This window comes from Trichosurus vulpecula, chromosome 6, assembly GCF_011100635.1.
Source record: "Trichosurus vulpecula isolate mTriVul1 chromosome 6, mTriVul1.pri, whole genome shotgun sequence".
Lineage (NCBI taxonomy): Eukaryota > Metazoa > Chordata > Mammalia > Diprotodontia > Phalangeridae > Trichosurus > Trichosurus vulpecula.
The window spans coordinates 118,985,471-119,003,879 of record NC_050578.1 but is presented as its reverse complement, the minus strand read 5'-3'; the positions used below and the strand labels follow the sequence as shown (position 1 = coordinate 119,003,879).

General features: G+C 36.1%; 1 protein-coding gene across 1 annotated transcript; it reads left to right on the top strand.

Moving 5' to 3' along the window:
- The first annotated feature begins 16,988 nt into the window (after window positions 1-16,988).
- On the top strand, window positions 16,989-17,423 carry LOC118854369 (elongin-B-like). The gene has a single exon (XM_036764732.1). The coding sequence runs from the start codon at window positions 17,015-17,017 to the stop codon at window positions 17,369-17,371; it is 357 nt and encodes a 118-aa protein (XP_036620627.1). The 5' UTR covers window positions 16,989-17,014; the 3' UTR covers window positions 17,372-17,423.
- Window positions 17,424-18,409: the final 986 nt, after the last annotated feature.

Here is an 18,409-nt window from a genome sequence, read left to right as displayed (position 1 = left end):
TTTTAGAGGAGAAAAGTCTGACCCCTTTGGTAATGGTAGTAAGTAACCATGGAGGGGTGATTCCTTTGGTTGAGTATTAACTTCACTTGCAGATGATTTGCCTTGAGACCCAACTGTGGGCTCTTTAGGCAAGGGATATGTAAGGGCTACTTTATATATACATAGAATATTAGCTTCCCTAAATGCCAGGGAACCTCCTTGGGAGATCTTTTTTAACCTCATTGTGGATGGTTTTATCTGGTGGTGTCACTAAGTACATGTTTTAGCAAAGTTATTATTTATTACAACCCTTAAGCTCTGAGTCAAAAACTGTGGAACCCTTTTCTGGCAGATGAGCCCAGAGAAGCTCTATAGTGCAACCCATAGCTGAATAAGAACACTCTCTACAACATACCTATCACCTCTGCTTGAAATTCCTCAGTGAAAATGAGAGCAGTGCTATCTCCCATTACATTTTTTTCATAGTGCTAATGATAATAATGATGATAATAACTAATGTTTATATAATACTTATGTTCCATATACCATGCTAAGTGCTTTACAAATATTATCCCACCACAACCTTGGAATATGATTATTCTCATTTTACAGATGAGGAAACTGAGGCAAACAAGTTACATGACTTGTACAAGGTCACACAGCTAATAAGTACCTAAGTTTGGACTTGTACTCAGGACTTCCTGACTCTAGGCCAGTGCTCTAGCTACTGCTTCACCTAGGTACTTAATTATTTATGATGTTTTTCCTTACGTGAACTAAAATTGTTTTTCTCTAACTTCTACCCATTTCTCCACTGCACCAACCCTGCCCTCTGAGGACAACTAAAGTGAATCTTTACCCTCTTCTATGTGAGAGACCTTCAAATGCCTGAGATAGTTATTATGCTTCCCCTCAGTCTTCTGACTTATAAAAACAAACAAAAACAACTCCTCTTCTTTTAACCCAAAGATTCTTAACTTGGGATATGTGGATAAATTTTATAGGTTCCATGAACTTAGATTGGAAAAAAATGCATTTTTATTTTCACTGACTGAAAATTTATATTTCTTTCAATTATGAATATAAGTAACAAACATTGTGCAAAGTGTTCCATGGTCTTCATAACAAAGGAATCTGTGAGACGATAACAAATAAAGAACCTCTGCTATCACTATTCTTAATTGGGCACGACCTTGAGGCTCTTGCTCACCCTGATTGACCTCCTCTGTCTGCATGCACTCCAGCCATATGATGTCCTTTCTATCTTGTGGAATCCACAGGACTGTGGAGCAGCAATTGTGGCAGGAATCATAGCCTCATCAGTTATAAAGCAGGAATAATGATAACAAGCTAAAATAATGATGGGAGAATTGAATGAGAAAAATTGTGGAAGAGCTTTATTAACAAGTATTATTATTGAGCAACTATTTCCTATTTTGCACTTGGAATATACTGAAGAAAAAATGATCTCCTAATTTTACAGTTTCAAATATACCTTGATTTATTGTACCATAAATAAATTTGGGTTATTTCATGGAGTATTTCAAATCTGACATTAAGGTAACAGATGTATTCATTATCTTATATTAAATTCCCAAATCATCTAGCATCTTTAGCTTTTGTTGACATCAAGTCATGGTCCACAGCAGAGCCTCCTAGATCAGATTCATAATCACTCAAAAGAGTTTAATGAAACTATCCATCCAGGAAAAAAAAGTGAAGAATGCCAATTGTCATGACTCTGATATGTAGTTGGTTGGACAATCTACAGAAGTTATCCATCAATGTATTAGGATCAATGTCTATGTCTATATATCTAGGACAGATATTTAACAGGGATAATGACTTGGACCCAGAATTGATTAGGAGAAGCAGAATGGGCTGCCTAACCTTTGGGAAATTGCAAGTGACTCCAGACTTCACCCTGAAACAAAGGTCAATTTTTAAGTATTTCTGCAGTGTTATATATAGCTGCAATACATGGAACAGTTCAATCTCTGAAGAACTGAAAATTACTATTTCCTAGAGGGCAACGAAAAGTTATATATGGTGGGAGTGAGTAGGATGCAACCCATTAAAAACAGGAAAGTATGAAAGAGAGGAGTAAGTCATATCACCAAAGAAATGTTTTAGTTAAAATGAAGATGGACTGATCTTGTGGCATCCCTGCACCTCTGTTCCTTCATCCTTCCCTTCAGTTTGAGCTGTGATCCTGTGTATTATGATGACCCACCCAAGTGTCCTATCAGTATCTTCTAGATATCAAGGGAATCAGCAAAGAATGTCCCCAGAATGTTGGCAGGACCTCTTTGGTTATTTTGTGGGAAGTATAAAAAGTTAGAGTCATAGAGGATCCTCAGCCACTGATAAGATTGCAATCTTCATTTCTGAAATCCACACTCACAGCAGTGGAAATAGACTGTGTCAGCTGAATGGAGATATAGCTATCTCAGTGTGGTATCTCAAAGGCATATTTGGTATGTTATGAGAAACGACGCAACTTTAGTTAAAGTAGGATGAGGTCAAGAATGATAGCAAAGGGTGAGAGAACTTTACAAACTCAAAAATAATCATTCCCTTCAATGGAAAATTTATCAAAGAAGTTAAAGGATATTTTCTCATTGAGCCTCATGCATTTAAAATCTGTGCTGTTCAAAGCCACACAGAAAATGATGTTCTAGTCCATGGCTTTGATGTTCCTTGCTGTCAGCCGGAGATGGAAATGAGAGCTATTCCTCGAAGGAAGAAGGGCTTTGTATCCTTAACCTAATGGCATCACTCCAGCCAATTCAAGCAAAGAAAACTATGTGTCCATTACTTTTTCCCTCCTTATTATTCTGCAGAAAATTAAAAAGCAGAGAGAAGATATTTGTTCCAAAGCCACACTAGAGGGGAGTAATGAATTTCAGAAAAAAAAGGCAACTCACATAAAATGCACATGGAAGTTGTTTCTCAGGGGAATCCAAACTCCAGTTTCCATTCTCTTAGGGTTTGAGTAATTAGTCTAACGAGATAGATAGCTGTATTTGGAGGAGCTTATTGGAACCAAACATTTTTTGAAGTTTCTTTGTCAGTGGTGATAAGTGTAACAGTTCATGTGTGTGTTTTCCCCTCCAATTTTTAATGAGACATTCAAATTTCTTCTCTCATCTCATCTCCATAATGTTGTGAGATAACTGGCACATAGCTGAGGCAACAGGACAAAACAGAAATGTGTACTAATCAAAGAAATGGCAAATGACTTTAGTCAGGCAAATAAAACAAAAAGCTAATCAAGTTATTTACTGCATTTCTATTTTAATTTACACCCATTTCTAAAGCAGAATTTGCAAGGAAAATAGTCAAAATGCTCAAGTCATCTGTATTATAATATGGAAAACTGAGGGCTAATTCGATGGGTTCTATTAGCATATACATCGTCTCTTTTTCTGTCTTTGTCTCTCCCTCTGTCCCTGTCTCTCTGTCTCTGTCTCTTACTTCACCTCTCTACAACTCACTTTCTTCATCTGTATAATGTGGGGATTTGAATAAATGATCTCTGAGATCCCATCTAGTTCTTATTTCTGTGAGCTTCAATGAATGCAAAGCCTCAAAACACTTACCAGAAACTATTCTAATGACTAGTACGTGGCATGGTGCAAAGACCTTCGGACTGGAAATCGGTGGTGCAGGGGTTGGGGTTAAAGGACATAAGTTCTAATCCTGCTTCTGACATTTTTCTACCTGTGTGACCTTAGGTAAGTCATTGAACCTTTCTTGGCCTCAGTTACCTAAACCATAAAATGAAGGGATTAGACTACAATTCAATTATTAAACATTTATTAAGTAGTGCTAGGCACTGTACTAAGTACTGTGGAGACAAATTAGAAAAGGAAACCTAGTTCCTGCTATCAAGGAGCTTTCAATCTAATGGGGGAAGACAACACATAAAAAGGAAGTTGATAAAGGGTGCCCAGCACAGGGGCCTGATATTCTCTGAAATCCAAACCAAAGCAAAGCTGCTGATGGAAAATGAAGGGTTGCCTGGAAAATTCTGAGCCCTCTATAAAGGAAGGCTTTGGGAGGATTTTGTGTGACCGCCTCCCAGCCTTCCAATTGGGGGAGTGGAGAAGGTATTGAGTATTAAAAACTCTGTTAATCGTCATAGTGATGAGATTTCAGATCATCAGCTTACCCTGGAGGAAGCAGGATGTCCTGTGGAGTCCAAACCAAGCAGAACAGCTGATTGAGTATGGAGTGACAAGACATTGAAGGTCCTTTCTATCTCTAAATCTATGAGCAACTGACCTTGATTTCAATCTCAACTACTTCATTTAATAGTTTTGTGACCTTGAAGCAATTAATGCACCTCTCTAGGCTTCAGTTTCCTCATCTCTAAACTCAGTATGTTGGCCTAGATAATCTAAATGGTTTGCTTTTTGTTCTTTGTTTTTTCTGTTTAAAAATTTGTAAGAATTGCATACGATATATGCAGATGATTAGAAATTAAGGGACTTTAGGGGCAGCTAAGTTGCACAATGAGTAGAGCACCAGTCCTGGAGTCAGGAGGACCTGAGTTCAAATCCAGCCTCAGACATTTGACACATGTACTAGCTGTGTGACCTTGGGCAAGTCACTTAACCCCAATTGCCCTGCCAAAAAAAAAGTAAAAGAAATTAAGGGACCTTAACAATATGTGTGTGAGTGTATATGTGTGTGATATAGATAGACCTGTATGTTCCAAATGTTTTCCAATTCACTGAAGAAAGAAAAAAAGAATGTATAGAAATCTACACAAAAAGATATACCTCCTTCTCCTTATTCATGTTTATTTACTTTGCTTTCTTGGCTTCCTTCTTATTCTTCCCTTTTAAAAATGTATTGATATGAACTTAATGAAATATAAAAACTATGATCATTAGCATATACAAAGAACAAAAAAGAACATTATGTATGAAATGGTGAATCTTTATTATATATAACTGGTTTTCTTTAAAGAACGTTATAAAAATAGTTCCAACTAACTTGCTTACTTGTGTCTCCTTTTGAACTTCCTTCTCTTCTCTCCTGTATATTTTCAAAATGTATAACAAATTTTTTTCTTTTCCTTCCTTCCTTCCTTCCTCACTCCCTCCCTTCCTTTCTTTTTCTCTTTCTTTCATTCTTTCTTTCTCTCTCTTTCTCTCTTTCTTTCTTTCTTTTTCTTCCTTCCTTTCTTTATTTCTTTCTTTCTTGGACTCTACCTGTTACAAAAGTAAATTAAAAAAAACACATCCCTCATAACAAATAAGTATACTGAAGTATAACAAATCTACACATTGATCACATCTGAAAATCTTTCTCATCTCTTAACCTCTCTCTAGAAGTAGGAAGCATGATTCATCATCCATCTTCTGGAAGCAGGGCTGTTTGCTGCCCTGGGACAAGTTTTGAAATCTTTCAATGTTGTTTTCCATTATAACATTTTATTTACTCTATAAATCGTTATTTGGGTTCTATTTATTTCACTCTGCCTCAAGCCATACAAGTCTTCCCATGTGTCTCTAAATCCTTCCCTTATAGGCATTATGATATGGTAGATACAGAGCTGACCTCGAAGACAGGAAGACCTAGTTTCAGGTTGCACCTCTGACATTGGGTAACCATAAAAAAATGACTGGGGAACAATAGCAACCTTGGTTTCCTATTTTGTTCACAGTGCTGGTAAATTATCTGTGGGGTAATTCACTAAGACACTGTTCAGTGAAGTAACTTTAAGTCATACAATCAGCTTGGTTGTTGAAAGACCCATAGGATGCTTCTAGCCAAATGTGATGGTTAGAGGCCAAAGTTTTGCTTGTCAGGAATAGGTTGGACCAGTGGCCTGAGAAGTCCCTTCCACCTGGGTGTCAGGTTCTGTAATGCCTCACAGAAAGTACAAGCATTCACGACATTATCCAATTCCTATTTTAAATATTCTGCTCAGAAATGCTTAAGAAGTCTGGGTACTAAAAAGTACAAAGAAAAGAGAAAAACACCAAGGCATGGTCATAAAACAATGACATATTTTTCCTAACTCGCAGAAGACAAGAAAATTTTAAAGATTGATAACCCTCGACATGGTATAAATCATAGTTTCTATCTATTTATCTAGACCTATCTATCTATATTGTTAGTTGAAAAGGTATCATTTTTGACAAGCTGTTGCTCTTAGCAACAAGTCATCCCTGATATTTTCTTTGATTATAACTAAAGAGTAATATCCGCTCTTGCTACATGGGTATAAAGAATAATTTAAAGCTCATTAAAAGTGTGGCAGGTGTTCACCAAGAATGTGAGGGAAAAAGCATTTTCCATGGCTGAGCTGTCAATGCTCTAAATGCCTAATTTATTTTGTATAACCCTTTAGCAAATATTTCTGAATAGGTATCATTATAATAGGCAGAGAGTAGGGCACTAGAAAGTAAGCACCAGCCATAAAGCAAGCAGAGTTAGACTTCTGACTTAAACAGGATGCCTCCTCTTTGAATATATTTCAACCCATTAACAAATGCAGTTTTTTCACATTTGCTAACCTACTTCACTTCCCAAGAATTTATAAGTGCTTTAATAACATCCTTTCAACATGGATCTTGTAAGCCTTCTGAAAGGCAGGTGGAGAAATTGAGAGCTAAGCTTCATCTATACAACATAAACTCTGTGTGTGCGGGTTTTTTTTAAATTCTTCAATTATATCTATTCATTCATTTATTCTGCAAGCATTGATTGGATTATGGTTGAGTTGAGAGATACTTACTTCATATTTCGAGGATTCATGATTTAATCCATGTGGGACGTCTAGGGCTTGACAGAACAAAGGCCCTGCTTGCCTTAATGGGAAACAACTTTGTGAGCTGAATAGCCAAAAGTATTTTGTCATTTGGGAATCAAATATCTAGAGATAGGCCTACCTGATTCTAATGCGGGTGGTTCTTAGAAAATAGAAATCAGGGCCATGACACGGTTGATATTTAAAGCCTCTCCATCTTGGAATAAATTGCCAGAGCTTTTCCTCCACAAAGCATCTGAGAACTTGGGGTCACTCCCACACCACAATGAGATGTCAGAGAGAAATTTTAGGTATAGGGAGATAGTCTAAAAGAGTGGGTCATCTTTTGGGGGCTACAGAGTTAACTAGCAGGGCCACAAAGAAATACATGGAGGCAGTTTAAAACAGAAACTTTAACTGTTTCAGTCATTGAATCTCTGCCATCACAAAAAACACCAACCATATCTTCAAATGGCTCAGTAACATAAAGAAGCAAATATACCTTTAATTAATAGTAAACAACATATCTCATGCGTGGAGGCATCGCTATTTTTCAAAGGCATAGAAAGAGAAAATGTTGGATATTTCAAAGGTATGTAAAGAGCAAATGTTGCATACTGGCTAGAGAATAACCTTCAAAGTCAGGAAAGCATGGGTTCAAGACCTACTTCTGACACATATTGTCTTCATACACTTACTACTTGGGTGACCCTGGGCAAGTCACTTAAATAGCTTCCTGACTCAGTAACCTCACCTGTAAAATTGGGATAATAGTAGCACCTACTTCCCAGTTTTGTTGTAAAATTAATATGAGATTTTATTTTTAAAGTATTTTACAAATATTAAAGCACTATATCAAGTTTAAAGGAAGCTGGGTGGCCTAGTGGATAGAGCACTGGGCCCATTATCAGGAAGATCTGAGTTCTGATCCAATCTTAGATTATGTTTTTTGTTTGTTTGTTTTTTTGGGCAGGGCAATTGGGGTTAAGTGACTTGCCCAAGGTCACACAGCTAGTACATGTGTCAAGTGTCTGAGGTCAGATTTGAACTCAGGTCCTCCTGACTCCAGGGCCGGTGATCTACTCATTGTGCCATCTAGCTGCCCCCAATCTTAGATTCTTACTGGCTGTGTGACCCAGGACAAGTTCTTTAACCTCTGTTAATCTGTTTCCTCACCTGTAAAATGGGGATGATAATAGCACTTTTATCCAAAGGTTGTTTTGAGGATGAAGGGAGATAATATTTGTAAAGCATGTAGCACGGTTGCTCATCCATAGTAGGTGCCATATAAATGTAATAAATAATATAAATATTATTAATGTGCTGCTTCTAATTGATATAGGCTTCATGTATAGAATTCATGATTAAAAGTTTATGAAAAGTTGTCAAAATCCACTTTCTCTTGTGCCACAGGGAAAGAAAATCCTAAAAATAAGGTACAAATCATAATGTAACGATTCTCCAAATTGAGATGTTATACTCACTTAAAAGAGAAACAGAGACAAAGTGAAGAGAGACATTTCATTGCCCAGTTTACAACAGCAAAACGATGAGTTTTTACTATTATATTTTCACCAGTAAAAAAAAACCCAGTCCCCTGGTTTTGTATCACTTTAATTTTAAACTGTATCCCTCCTCCTTTCTAAACCCAAGAAGACTTTACTTCTAAAAATTTTTTTAAGAGAGTTGAGGGAAAAAAGGGCTTCAGAAAAACTAAATGTTCTATCAACCAAGTTTAGCAATGGATCCAATGATTCATAGCCATAGGCTTCACCTCTAAAGATAAGGAGGAGAGATTTATTTTCTTATTTCTTCTCCTAGATGAAGCTTCTTTCAGACCATTATGATTATGTACGGGTTATATTTTTATTTACATTGTTAGGACTATTACATTTATATTTAATTCTCTCAGTCTACGCCCTATCCTGAAATTTGAATTTCAGGCTTTGTGAATGGAATTTTAGTGTTTTCTAGTAAAAATTAATTTCTAGAGTAAAATAATCATCATAGATTCTTAAGGAAGAGAAATCGAATAATATCTATATACTAGTCTATTATACAAAGATATCCATAGGCACAGTTCTTAGGTGAGAACTATCATGGCATCCTTGTCACTTTAATGACAGTGGGAGATCTTAATGATGTGAGTATGCATCATTTTTGATGGAAATTTAAGTTCCTCCACATCTCCTCATTTTGTGCAATTCTTGTCTATGTGTTTTCACAAATCATCAAAACATATCTGCCCAGTGCTCTAGAAGCTTTCCTCTTGTTCTTCAATTAGCCCAGGGGTACCAAATGCACTATTCATTCTAACTATATGCCTGACACACTTCCTTTACTAATTATCTACATTCTAAATGATATTTTAAAGCTAATTTTCAATAATGAAAGTCCTCATTGGTAAAATTTTGCAGTCATTCTATGACTGTTATGAAACTTTCCATTGACTTCTGGGTTGACTGTCATTTGAATAATTCTATAATCATGGTGTCCCATGATTCTTAGTTATATAGCATGAGCAGGAAATTATTGATGTTAAAGAGATGGATGTTTACAGTGGTGAGCAATTTGTGATCTCTGAAAGCATGATACAATTTTACAATTACAATTAAATCTAGTCTCTTCTTTTCATCCATCTGTTAGCCTGGCTTATTGTACATAAAGAGCAATTACCCAAGATATACAGATTGGTAAAATAATTTAGTGGCTGCTCCATTAACGTCATACACAGATTCCTCAATGTGCATAAAGATGGCCTTGGTTTTAAAAAACAGTGCCAGGAAAGCTTAAGCTTGAGAAAGCCCTTCCAAATTAAAATGATTTTAAGACTAGGGCTATGACAGACTGTGTTTCTGTTGTCTGAATAACATTTTATCAGGGTAGAAAGAGCAGCATATTTGATGTCATAAGGTCTGTTTTCAAATCCTAGCCCTTCCCCTCACTAGCTTTGAGATTATGGGCAAGTGCACTTTTTTTGTTCATTAATGAACTTCCCATAAAGCATTGGTATAGTACTACAAATAATTATCTAGTGAACTTGACTTTGCCTCTTGGAAAAATTATTGAACAGATACTGAAAAATCTAGAAAAGGAAAGAGAGATCCCCCAAAGGCTCCAGGGCTTTACCAAAAAACAAGTTTATGCCAGACTCATTTCATTATTTCCTTTTATGATTGTGTTACTAGACTTGTAGATCAGGGAAATTTTGTAGATAGGTTTTTCTTAAATTTTAGTGGGGCATGTATTAAAGTTTCTTATGCTATTCATATGGACAAGATGGAGAAATATCATTTAAACCAATGTGTTTTAATGACAGTTTAAGGATGGAAGCACTGAAGGGGTCACAAGTGGAAAAAGTTTAAGAAGCCTTGGTCTAAACAACAGTAAAGGTGGTTGGATTTGGACATACTTTACTATGTGGGTGCAAAAAGTAATAGTTAATAAATGGTAGCTTATAGTTAATGATGTCTACTTAGAAGAAGGTCTTTTACCTCAGAAACAAGTATTTGACCCTGTGGGTTTTTTTTAAAATACATTTAGCAGTGGGTTGGAAAAAGGCATAGTTGTTATGCTTGAAAAATTTTGTGGATGACACAGAATGGGAAAAACAGTTCTATGGTAAAGTTAGGATCTATACATATTTAAACATTAAGCTGAGCCTCTTAAGATGAAACAGGATAGGTACAATGCAATAAGATGAAATGCAATTATTGTAAAATATTCTATTTGTGCTAAAAAATGAACAACACAAATACAATATGGGAAGATTTGGCTAGACACTAATTCATTTGAAAAATACATATTTTTGTAAACTGTAATCTATTAATAGTATGATATGGCAACCAAAAAATCAAATATGATGTTAGACTAGATTGAAAGACATAGCAGTCATGAATAAGAAGACAACAGTACTTCTATGAACCACTATCGTGGTCAGATTAAATTTGGAATATTGTGTTCAATTCTGGATACAACATTTTAGTAAAGATTTTGATAATACAAACAACATTCAGAGAACGTCATTCAAAACGGTGAAAATCATTGACATTATACCACACCAGAATCACCTGAAGAAACTGGGAATATTTAGCATGTAAAAGAGAAGACATGATGTATTCGAAGGGGTTTTGCTTGCTAAAGGTAATCAACTTATTTCTGCTTGGTCTTGGAGGCCAGAACTAGTAGTAATGGGTTGAGATGAGAAATGACAAACTTGGGCATGAAGTAAGGGGAAAAAATAGAGTTATCCCAAAGTACAAATGGAACGAAATAGTTATTTGAGATCTTCTTTGCTTGAGATCTTCAGCAAAAGGTCAACTGGTTGACCTTCTTTGGACAAACTGAGGTTTCTTTGTTTTTGTTTCTTTTTTGGTGTCCCTGTATGTATGTGTGTTTGTTGTTGTTGCTGTTGTTAAGGTATGAGTTTGACTAGATGGCCTAACTCTCAAATTCTCAGATGACCTCTGAATTTCTTTCTAACTCTACCCTTTGGTTTACTGACCTGAAAGTGTGGAGAACTAATCACCATAATGTTGGCCATAAAGTAAGTCTTTTTTTTTCTTTAATTTGTGGCAGCTTTTATATTTCCCTGGCCCCCCCCCCCAACCAATCTCCCCTAACTTCTTTTTCTATCTTTTTTTTTTCCTATTCTGGAATATCCCTTTGCCACACTGGGAAACCTAGGTTCCTTGTGTCCATTCCACTTTCTTCCTTTTTTAAAATCATCCAGACTTGCTTGAGAAATAATATCTTTGCCCCTTGATAAAGAGTTTTCAAGCATGAATAAATAAGAAAGATATGGAGTCCATAGTATTGACTTTGGGAACTAGAAGAGTAGCTTCTTGAATAGTACAAACACAAAGTATCACAACAGTTGGGCTTATTATGCATGCATACATGCATGTGTGTGTGTGTGTGTGTGTGCATGCATGCATGCAGGCATGCATATGTGTGTATGTGAAGGCTTACATTTATAGCATGCATTCCAATAGAATGACGGCTCTTTGAAGGGAGAGACTATTTCATTTTGTCTTTGTATTCTCTGTGTTTGCCACATAGTAGGTGCTTAAGGAATGCATTCCAGTTGATGGATTGATGACCGACATTTTAATAACACAGTTCTATCCTCTGATTTTGTGACTTTATTGATATAGGTTTACTCTCCTCTTATTTAGATAATAGCTTTTTGAAATCTTATTAGATTATGACATAAATTGCTAGAATTTTTTTAAAATATTGTAATCTCTTAGAAAAATTCTAGTGATGCACTTCTCCAAATTAAACTGATATCAGTGTGATAGACATATAATCTTTTAATGGAAACATTACTTTTTTGAAGGATCTGCCAGAGTGCATGCTCAGTTGTTGCATCTGTTAGCAAAGTCTTCAAGGACCTGTGGTCATCTCCATACAATGGTGATGTATGAGAGGAGGTCTTCAGTGAAAAATTTCATAGAATCTTAGATTTAGAACAGAAAGGCACCTAAGACATCTCTTGGGCCAACCACTTCATTTTGCAGATGAGGCAACTAAGATACTAAAAAGTAAAGTTACTTATCCCAGGTCACACAAATGGTAAGTGACAGATCCAGAATTCAAGCTCATGTTAGATGATGCCAAGATTCATTCTATGAACTTTGTAGTTATCTATTTATATACGCTGTCATTTCAGAGATGAGGAAATTTATGCCTTTAGAGGTTAAGTGGCTTTCACACAAGGTCTACACGGATAGCTCAACCAGGATTTGAACCTTAGTAGTCTAATTCCAAATCATGGCCCCTTCCACTGCACCGTTATGTTTCTATGACTTACTCGATGTTGAAAGAGTAATAATATAGATAAAAGTAGAAACACTTGAGGAAAGAAAGGGTGAATAATATGATAGAAACGCAAATGAAGGTAGTTTATTTTCTGCACTAATGAATGTACTCATCAAGATTGGCACTACTTTTAGCTGAGCTTGTTTTCGAAAGCATAGGGATGAAATTTCTACTTGAAAAATATATATTTCATTCCTGCAGCTGATATTTCAATTCCATTTCCAAGAAGACAAAATCATTCTTTTAAAAAACACACATGAAGATGGCAGAGAAAAGAAGATGGCAAAGAGGTTGCCTGAAGTTTTCCCCAGTTTTCCTTGAAACAGTTAAATCAAGACTCTAAATGGATTCAGGTGCAGCACAACCTACACAAAGATGTAATGAAACAATTTTCCAGCTTAATATAACTTATAAGAACTGCAGGAAAGGTCTGTCTCACTTATAGAAAGTTGGGGCAGGGTGCATCCCAACACAAAAAGTATCCAGGCAAGTGAGTGGGAGGTTCTTAGCCACAGCACATATCAGCAACTGAGGCCAAGCAGTTTGAGCACAGTAGACCAGTTGTGATGTCTCCGGCCCCAAGGGAGAAGGCAAATTGCCAGCCCCAGAACCCAGACAACAAGAGGTATGATTAGGCTGCCTCAGTACAGTGGGCAAGCCACCAACACATGAGGCCCTAGAACAGAAAGCCAGTGAGTAGACCCCTGGCCCCTAGCACAAGAAACTTGGGACAGTGTTCTGTGTCCCAGGAGAAGAGCCCACCATGAGATAGGCTAAAAATGAGCTAACAAAAGGAAACAGAAAACAGCCCTGACCATAGAAAGCTACTATGGTGACAGGGAAGATCAAAATACAAACTCAGAAGAGGACAACAACACCAAAATGCCTATATGTGAAATATCCAAAGGGAATATGAAGTGGTCTTAAGCCCAAAAAGCCTTCTTGGAAGAGCTCAGAAAGGATTTTAAAAATCAAATAAGAGAGTTAGAAAAAAATTGGAAAATAAATGAGAGGTATGTAAGAGAGATTCAACAGCTTGAAAAAGGAATGACAAAAAATAACTGAAGAAAACTATTATTCAAAAAAAAATACAATTGACTAAATGGAAAAAAAATCCACTGAAGAAAGCAATTGCTTTAAAAGTAGAATTGGCCAAATGGAAAAGGAGGTTCAAAAACTAACTGAAGAAAATAATTCCTTAAAAATTAGAATTGGGCAATTGGAAGCTAATAACTCTATAAGACATCAAGAATCAGTCCAATAAAATCAGAAGAATGAAAAAAAAAAACACAAGAAAATGTAAAATACTTCATTGGAAAAACAATTGACCTATAAAATAGATACAGGAAAGATAATTTAAGAATTACTGTTCTACCTCAAAGCCATCATCAAAAAAGAGTGTGGATGGTATCGTTCAAGAAATTATCTTGAAAAACTGCCCTGATATCCCACAACAAGAGGGTAAAATAGTAATTGAAAGAATCCACTGATCACCTCTTGAAAGATTTCCTCAAATGAAAACTCCAAGGAATATTGTAGCCAAATTCCAGAATTATCAGGTAAATGAGAAAATACTGCAAGTGGCTAGAAAGAAACAATTCAAATATCAAGGAGCCACAGTTAGGATTACACAGGATTTAGCAGCTTCCACATTAAAGGATCAGAGGGCTTTTAATATGATATTGTAGAAGGCAAAGAATCATTTACCTAGTAAAATATAACCTTTCATAATCAAAATCAAAGGAAAGAAAAATAGAATTGAAATAAAACTTTTGAACTAACAAATAAAACTAAGAGCTATTTTTGAAAAAAAAAGATCAATAAAATACAAAAACCTTTGGTTAATTTGACTAAAAAACAAAAAGAAGGAAGAGAACTCAATTACCAGTATCAAAAATGAAAAGGATGAATTCACCACCAATAAAGAGGAAATTAAACAATAATTAGGAACTATTTTGCCCAACTATATGTCAATAAATCTGGCAACTTAAGTGAAATGGATGAACATTTGCAAAAATATAAATTACCCAAATTAATAGAAGAAGAATAAAGTACCTAAATAACCCAATTTTAGAGAAAAAAAATAAATTTAACAAGCTATCAATGAACTCCCTAAGAAAAAAATCTCCAAATCCAGATGGATATGCAAGTAAATTCTAACAAACACTTCAAGCAATTAATTCCAATACTATATAAACTATTTGGAAAAAAAAAATAGGCAAAGAAGGAATCTTACCAAGTTCTTTTTGTGACACAAATATTGTGCTGATACCTATACCAGGAAGAGCCAAAATAGAGAATGAGAATTATGGACCAATTTCCCTATTAAGTATAGATGCAAAAATTTTAAATAAAATATTAGCAAAGAGATTACAGCAATTTGTCACTGGGATAATACACTATGACCAAGTGGATTTTATACCAGGAATGCAAGGCTGGTTCAGCATTAGGAAAACTATCAGCATAATTGATTTTATTAATAACAAAACTAACAGAAATGGTATGATTATCTCAATAGACATATAAAAAGCTTTTGACAAAATACAGCAGCCATTCCTATTAGAAACACTAAAGAGCATAGGAATAAATGGAATGTGCCTCAAAACGATAAGTAGTATCTATCTGAAAGGGCAAGTATTATACGTAATGGGGATAAGCTAGAAGCTCTCCCAGTAAATTTAGGAATTAAACAAGGATGCCCTTTATCACCATTATTATTCAATATTGCACTAGCAATATTAGGTTTAGTAATAAGAGAAGAAGAAGAAGAAGAAATAAAAGGAATTAGCCAATGAGGAAAGAAAACTATCATTCTTTGCAGATAAAATGATGGTATACTTAGAAAATTCTAGAGAACACACTAAAAAACTACTTGAAAGAATTAACAACTTTATCAAAGTTATAGGATATAAAATAAACCCACATAAATTAATTGTCAGCATTTCTATATATTACCAACCAATCCCAACAGCAAGAGATAGGAAGAAAAATTCCATTAAAAAAAAAAACTGTAGACAATATAAAATATTTTAGAGTCTGCCTTTCAAGACAAACCCAGGAACCATACGAACACAATTACAAAACACTATTCACATTTGGAAAGACCTATATAAACTGATGCAAAGTGAAATGAGCAGAAGCAGGAAACACTGTAAACAGTATCAGCAGCATTGTTTGATCATCAGCTATGAATGACTCAGCTGTTCTCAGCAACACAAGTACAAAGGACACTTGAAGGAAAATGCTATCTATATCATGTTAAAGAACTCATGGAGTCTGAATGCAGATTGAAGCATACTATTTTCACTTTGTTTTAGTTTTTTCTTTCTCATGGGTTTTCTCTTTTGTTCTAACTGCTTTTTCACAAGACTAATGTAGAAATATGTTTAATACGATTGTACATGTCAAAAAAACCCAACAAACATATTTTGTTCAGTTCAACACACATTAACCTAATAAATGCAAAATACTAAAGTATGGACTAGGAATTAAAAAAAAATCCCTGCTGCTACCAAATTTATATTGGTGGGCATAGAAAGTATGTACACAGATAAATTTATCTGTGTACACACGCACACACACACACACACACACACACACACACACACACACAATAAATCCAAAAAACAATTTCCAGATGTGAAATTCTAACTGGGCAAATCAAAACATAACTCTTGTAGTTAACGTCACCTGAGTTGTGATTTAAAAGGGTCTAGGGCTTATATCAAAAGGATGTAAAGACGGGAATGTATTTCAAATATGAGGAACCAACTGGGCAGAGGTATAGAAGTAGAAAATGGAATGTAGCAAGTGGGAATAGGTAGTAGGCTATCATGACTAGAAGGAAGAATGAGCAAATAGTTATATGAAATAAGCCTAGTCATAGAGTCAGATTGGGAATTGGGAGGGGGAGCAAGTGCCAGCCAGAAGATTTTGTATTTTTTTCCTGGATACAAGAGGGAGTCATTGAAGACTGACATTGACAGGGGTCATATGCTCAGACCTTCTGCTATTAATATTAGACAGTTGTATGGATGGTAGATTGAAGAGAGGAGAGATTAGCAACAAGTAATCAAGGTAAGAGGTTATTCCAATAGTCCAAAGGAAAAATAGTGAGGGTCTAAATTAGATAGAAGTTGTTGGAATAGTAATAAGGAGATTAAGCTGAGAGATGTTATTGAGATAATGTCTATAAAACTTGATAACTGTTTGGCTATGTGGATTGTAGAAGAGAAGACTGAAGTCAGAGATGACTAATGCTTTGATGTTGGGTGACTGGAAGGATGATGGTGCTATCAACTAAGGTAGGTGTTAACGTTGTTTTGTGTTCTGGATTATTTTGGCAGTCTGGTGAAGACAATGGATCCCTTCTTAGGGTAATGTGCATGTTTTTAAAATCATAATTCGGGGGCAGTTGATTGGGGGGGAGGGAAGCTAGACGCCGAGATGGACGTGTTCCTGATGATCCGGCGCCACAAGACCACGATCTTCACAGACCCGAAGGAGTCGAGCACAGTGTTCGAGCTGAAGTGCATCGTGGAAGGCATCCTCAAGAGGCCCCCGGATGAGCAGCGGCTCTACAAGGATGACCAGCTGCTGGATGACAGTAAGACCCTGGGCGAGTGTGGCTTCACAAGTCAGACAGCCAGGCCTCAAGCACCAGCCACTGTGGGGCTGGCCTTTCGAGCCGATGATGTATTTGAAACCTTGCGCATCGAGTCTTTCTCCAGCCCTCCAGAACTGCCAGATGTCATGAAGCCTCAAGACTCTGGAAGTGGCACCAATGAGCAAGCTGTGCAGTAAGGGCCTAAGGCCCCACACCCCCTATAGTGACCTAATACAATAAAAAATTTTGGTGTTAAAAAAAAAATCATAATTTGAAGAAATTCTAAATTTTAGTTATAGTTAAGTGAAAATAAAGATTAGTCTTTCCTCAACCAAGTTCATAGATCCCCAAAATAAGTCTATGGAATCTGTGGACCCTTGTTTAAGAATGCCTGAACTACGGTAAGGATGAGCCTGATTTGAACATATTGATGCTGAGATGTTAAAGGAAAACCTTGACTGGAATAACTAGTATGAGAGATTGGAGGTCAGGGAAGAGATTATGTTTGGAGAAAGAGATTTGGGACTCATGTGCATAGAAGTACTAAATGAACCCAATGGAGGTGATGAGAATACAAAGGAGGAAACTATAGAGGGAGAGGGGGAAAAGGGCCACAGCCGATCTTTCGGTGTTATCCACACTTAATAGATAGGCGAAAGATGAATATCTAAAAGAGAAGGAAAAGGGACAGGTAGGATGAAAACCAAAACAGGGCAGTGTCACAGAACCTATAGAAGATGGAAAATGGTTTCAAAAGCCACAAAGGAAGCAAGTATTGGGGTCTGATAGTAGTCCATTGGATTTAGAATTTCAGCGATTATTGGTAAATTTAGAACGGTTTCAGTGGAAGGATATGGTAGATTGTATTGCAGACTACAAGTCATTGAGAAGTGATCCAAATGTGAGGAAATGGAAGCCATGACTGGTTTTTATTGAAGTATATGCTTTGAAAAGGAGAAGATATATAAAATATTTTTGGGGAGGTAGAGAGGAAGGAAGTAGTGTTTTATACCAGAGATTTCCATAGGATAGGGAACTCTTCATGAGGAAATCCCCTATACCACTGTACATCTTAGTGATTTGCTCAGAACACTGAAATGGTTAAATGACTTGCCCATAATTACAAGACCTATATTTGTTAGACTACTTAAACCTAGGGCTACCTAACTCTACAACCCTATCTATGGTGCCATTGCTGTTTTTCATAGCATTACACCTAAAGGTAAGTTGAGTTT

Excerpts from the sequence above, each read along its gene's own strand:
- LOC118854369 (XM_036764732.1), top strand. The coding sequence starts at position 17,015 with ATGGACGTGTTCCTGATGATCCGGCGCCACAAGACCACGATCTTCACA.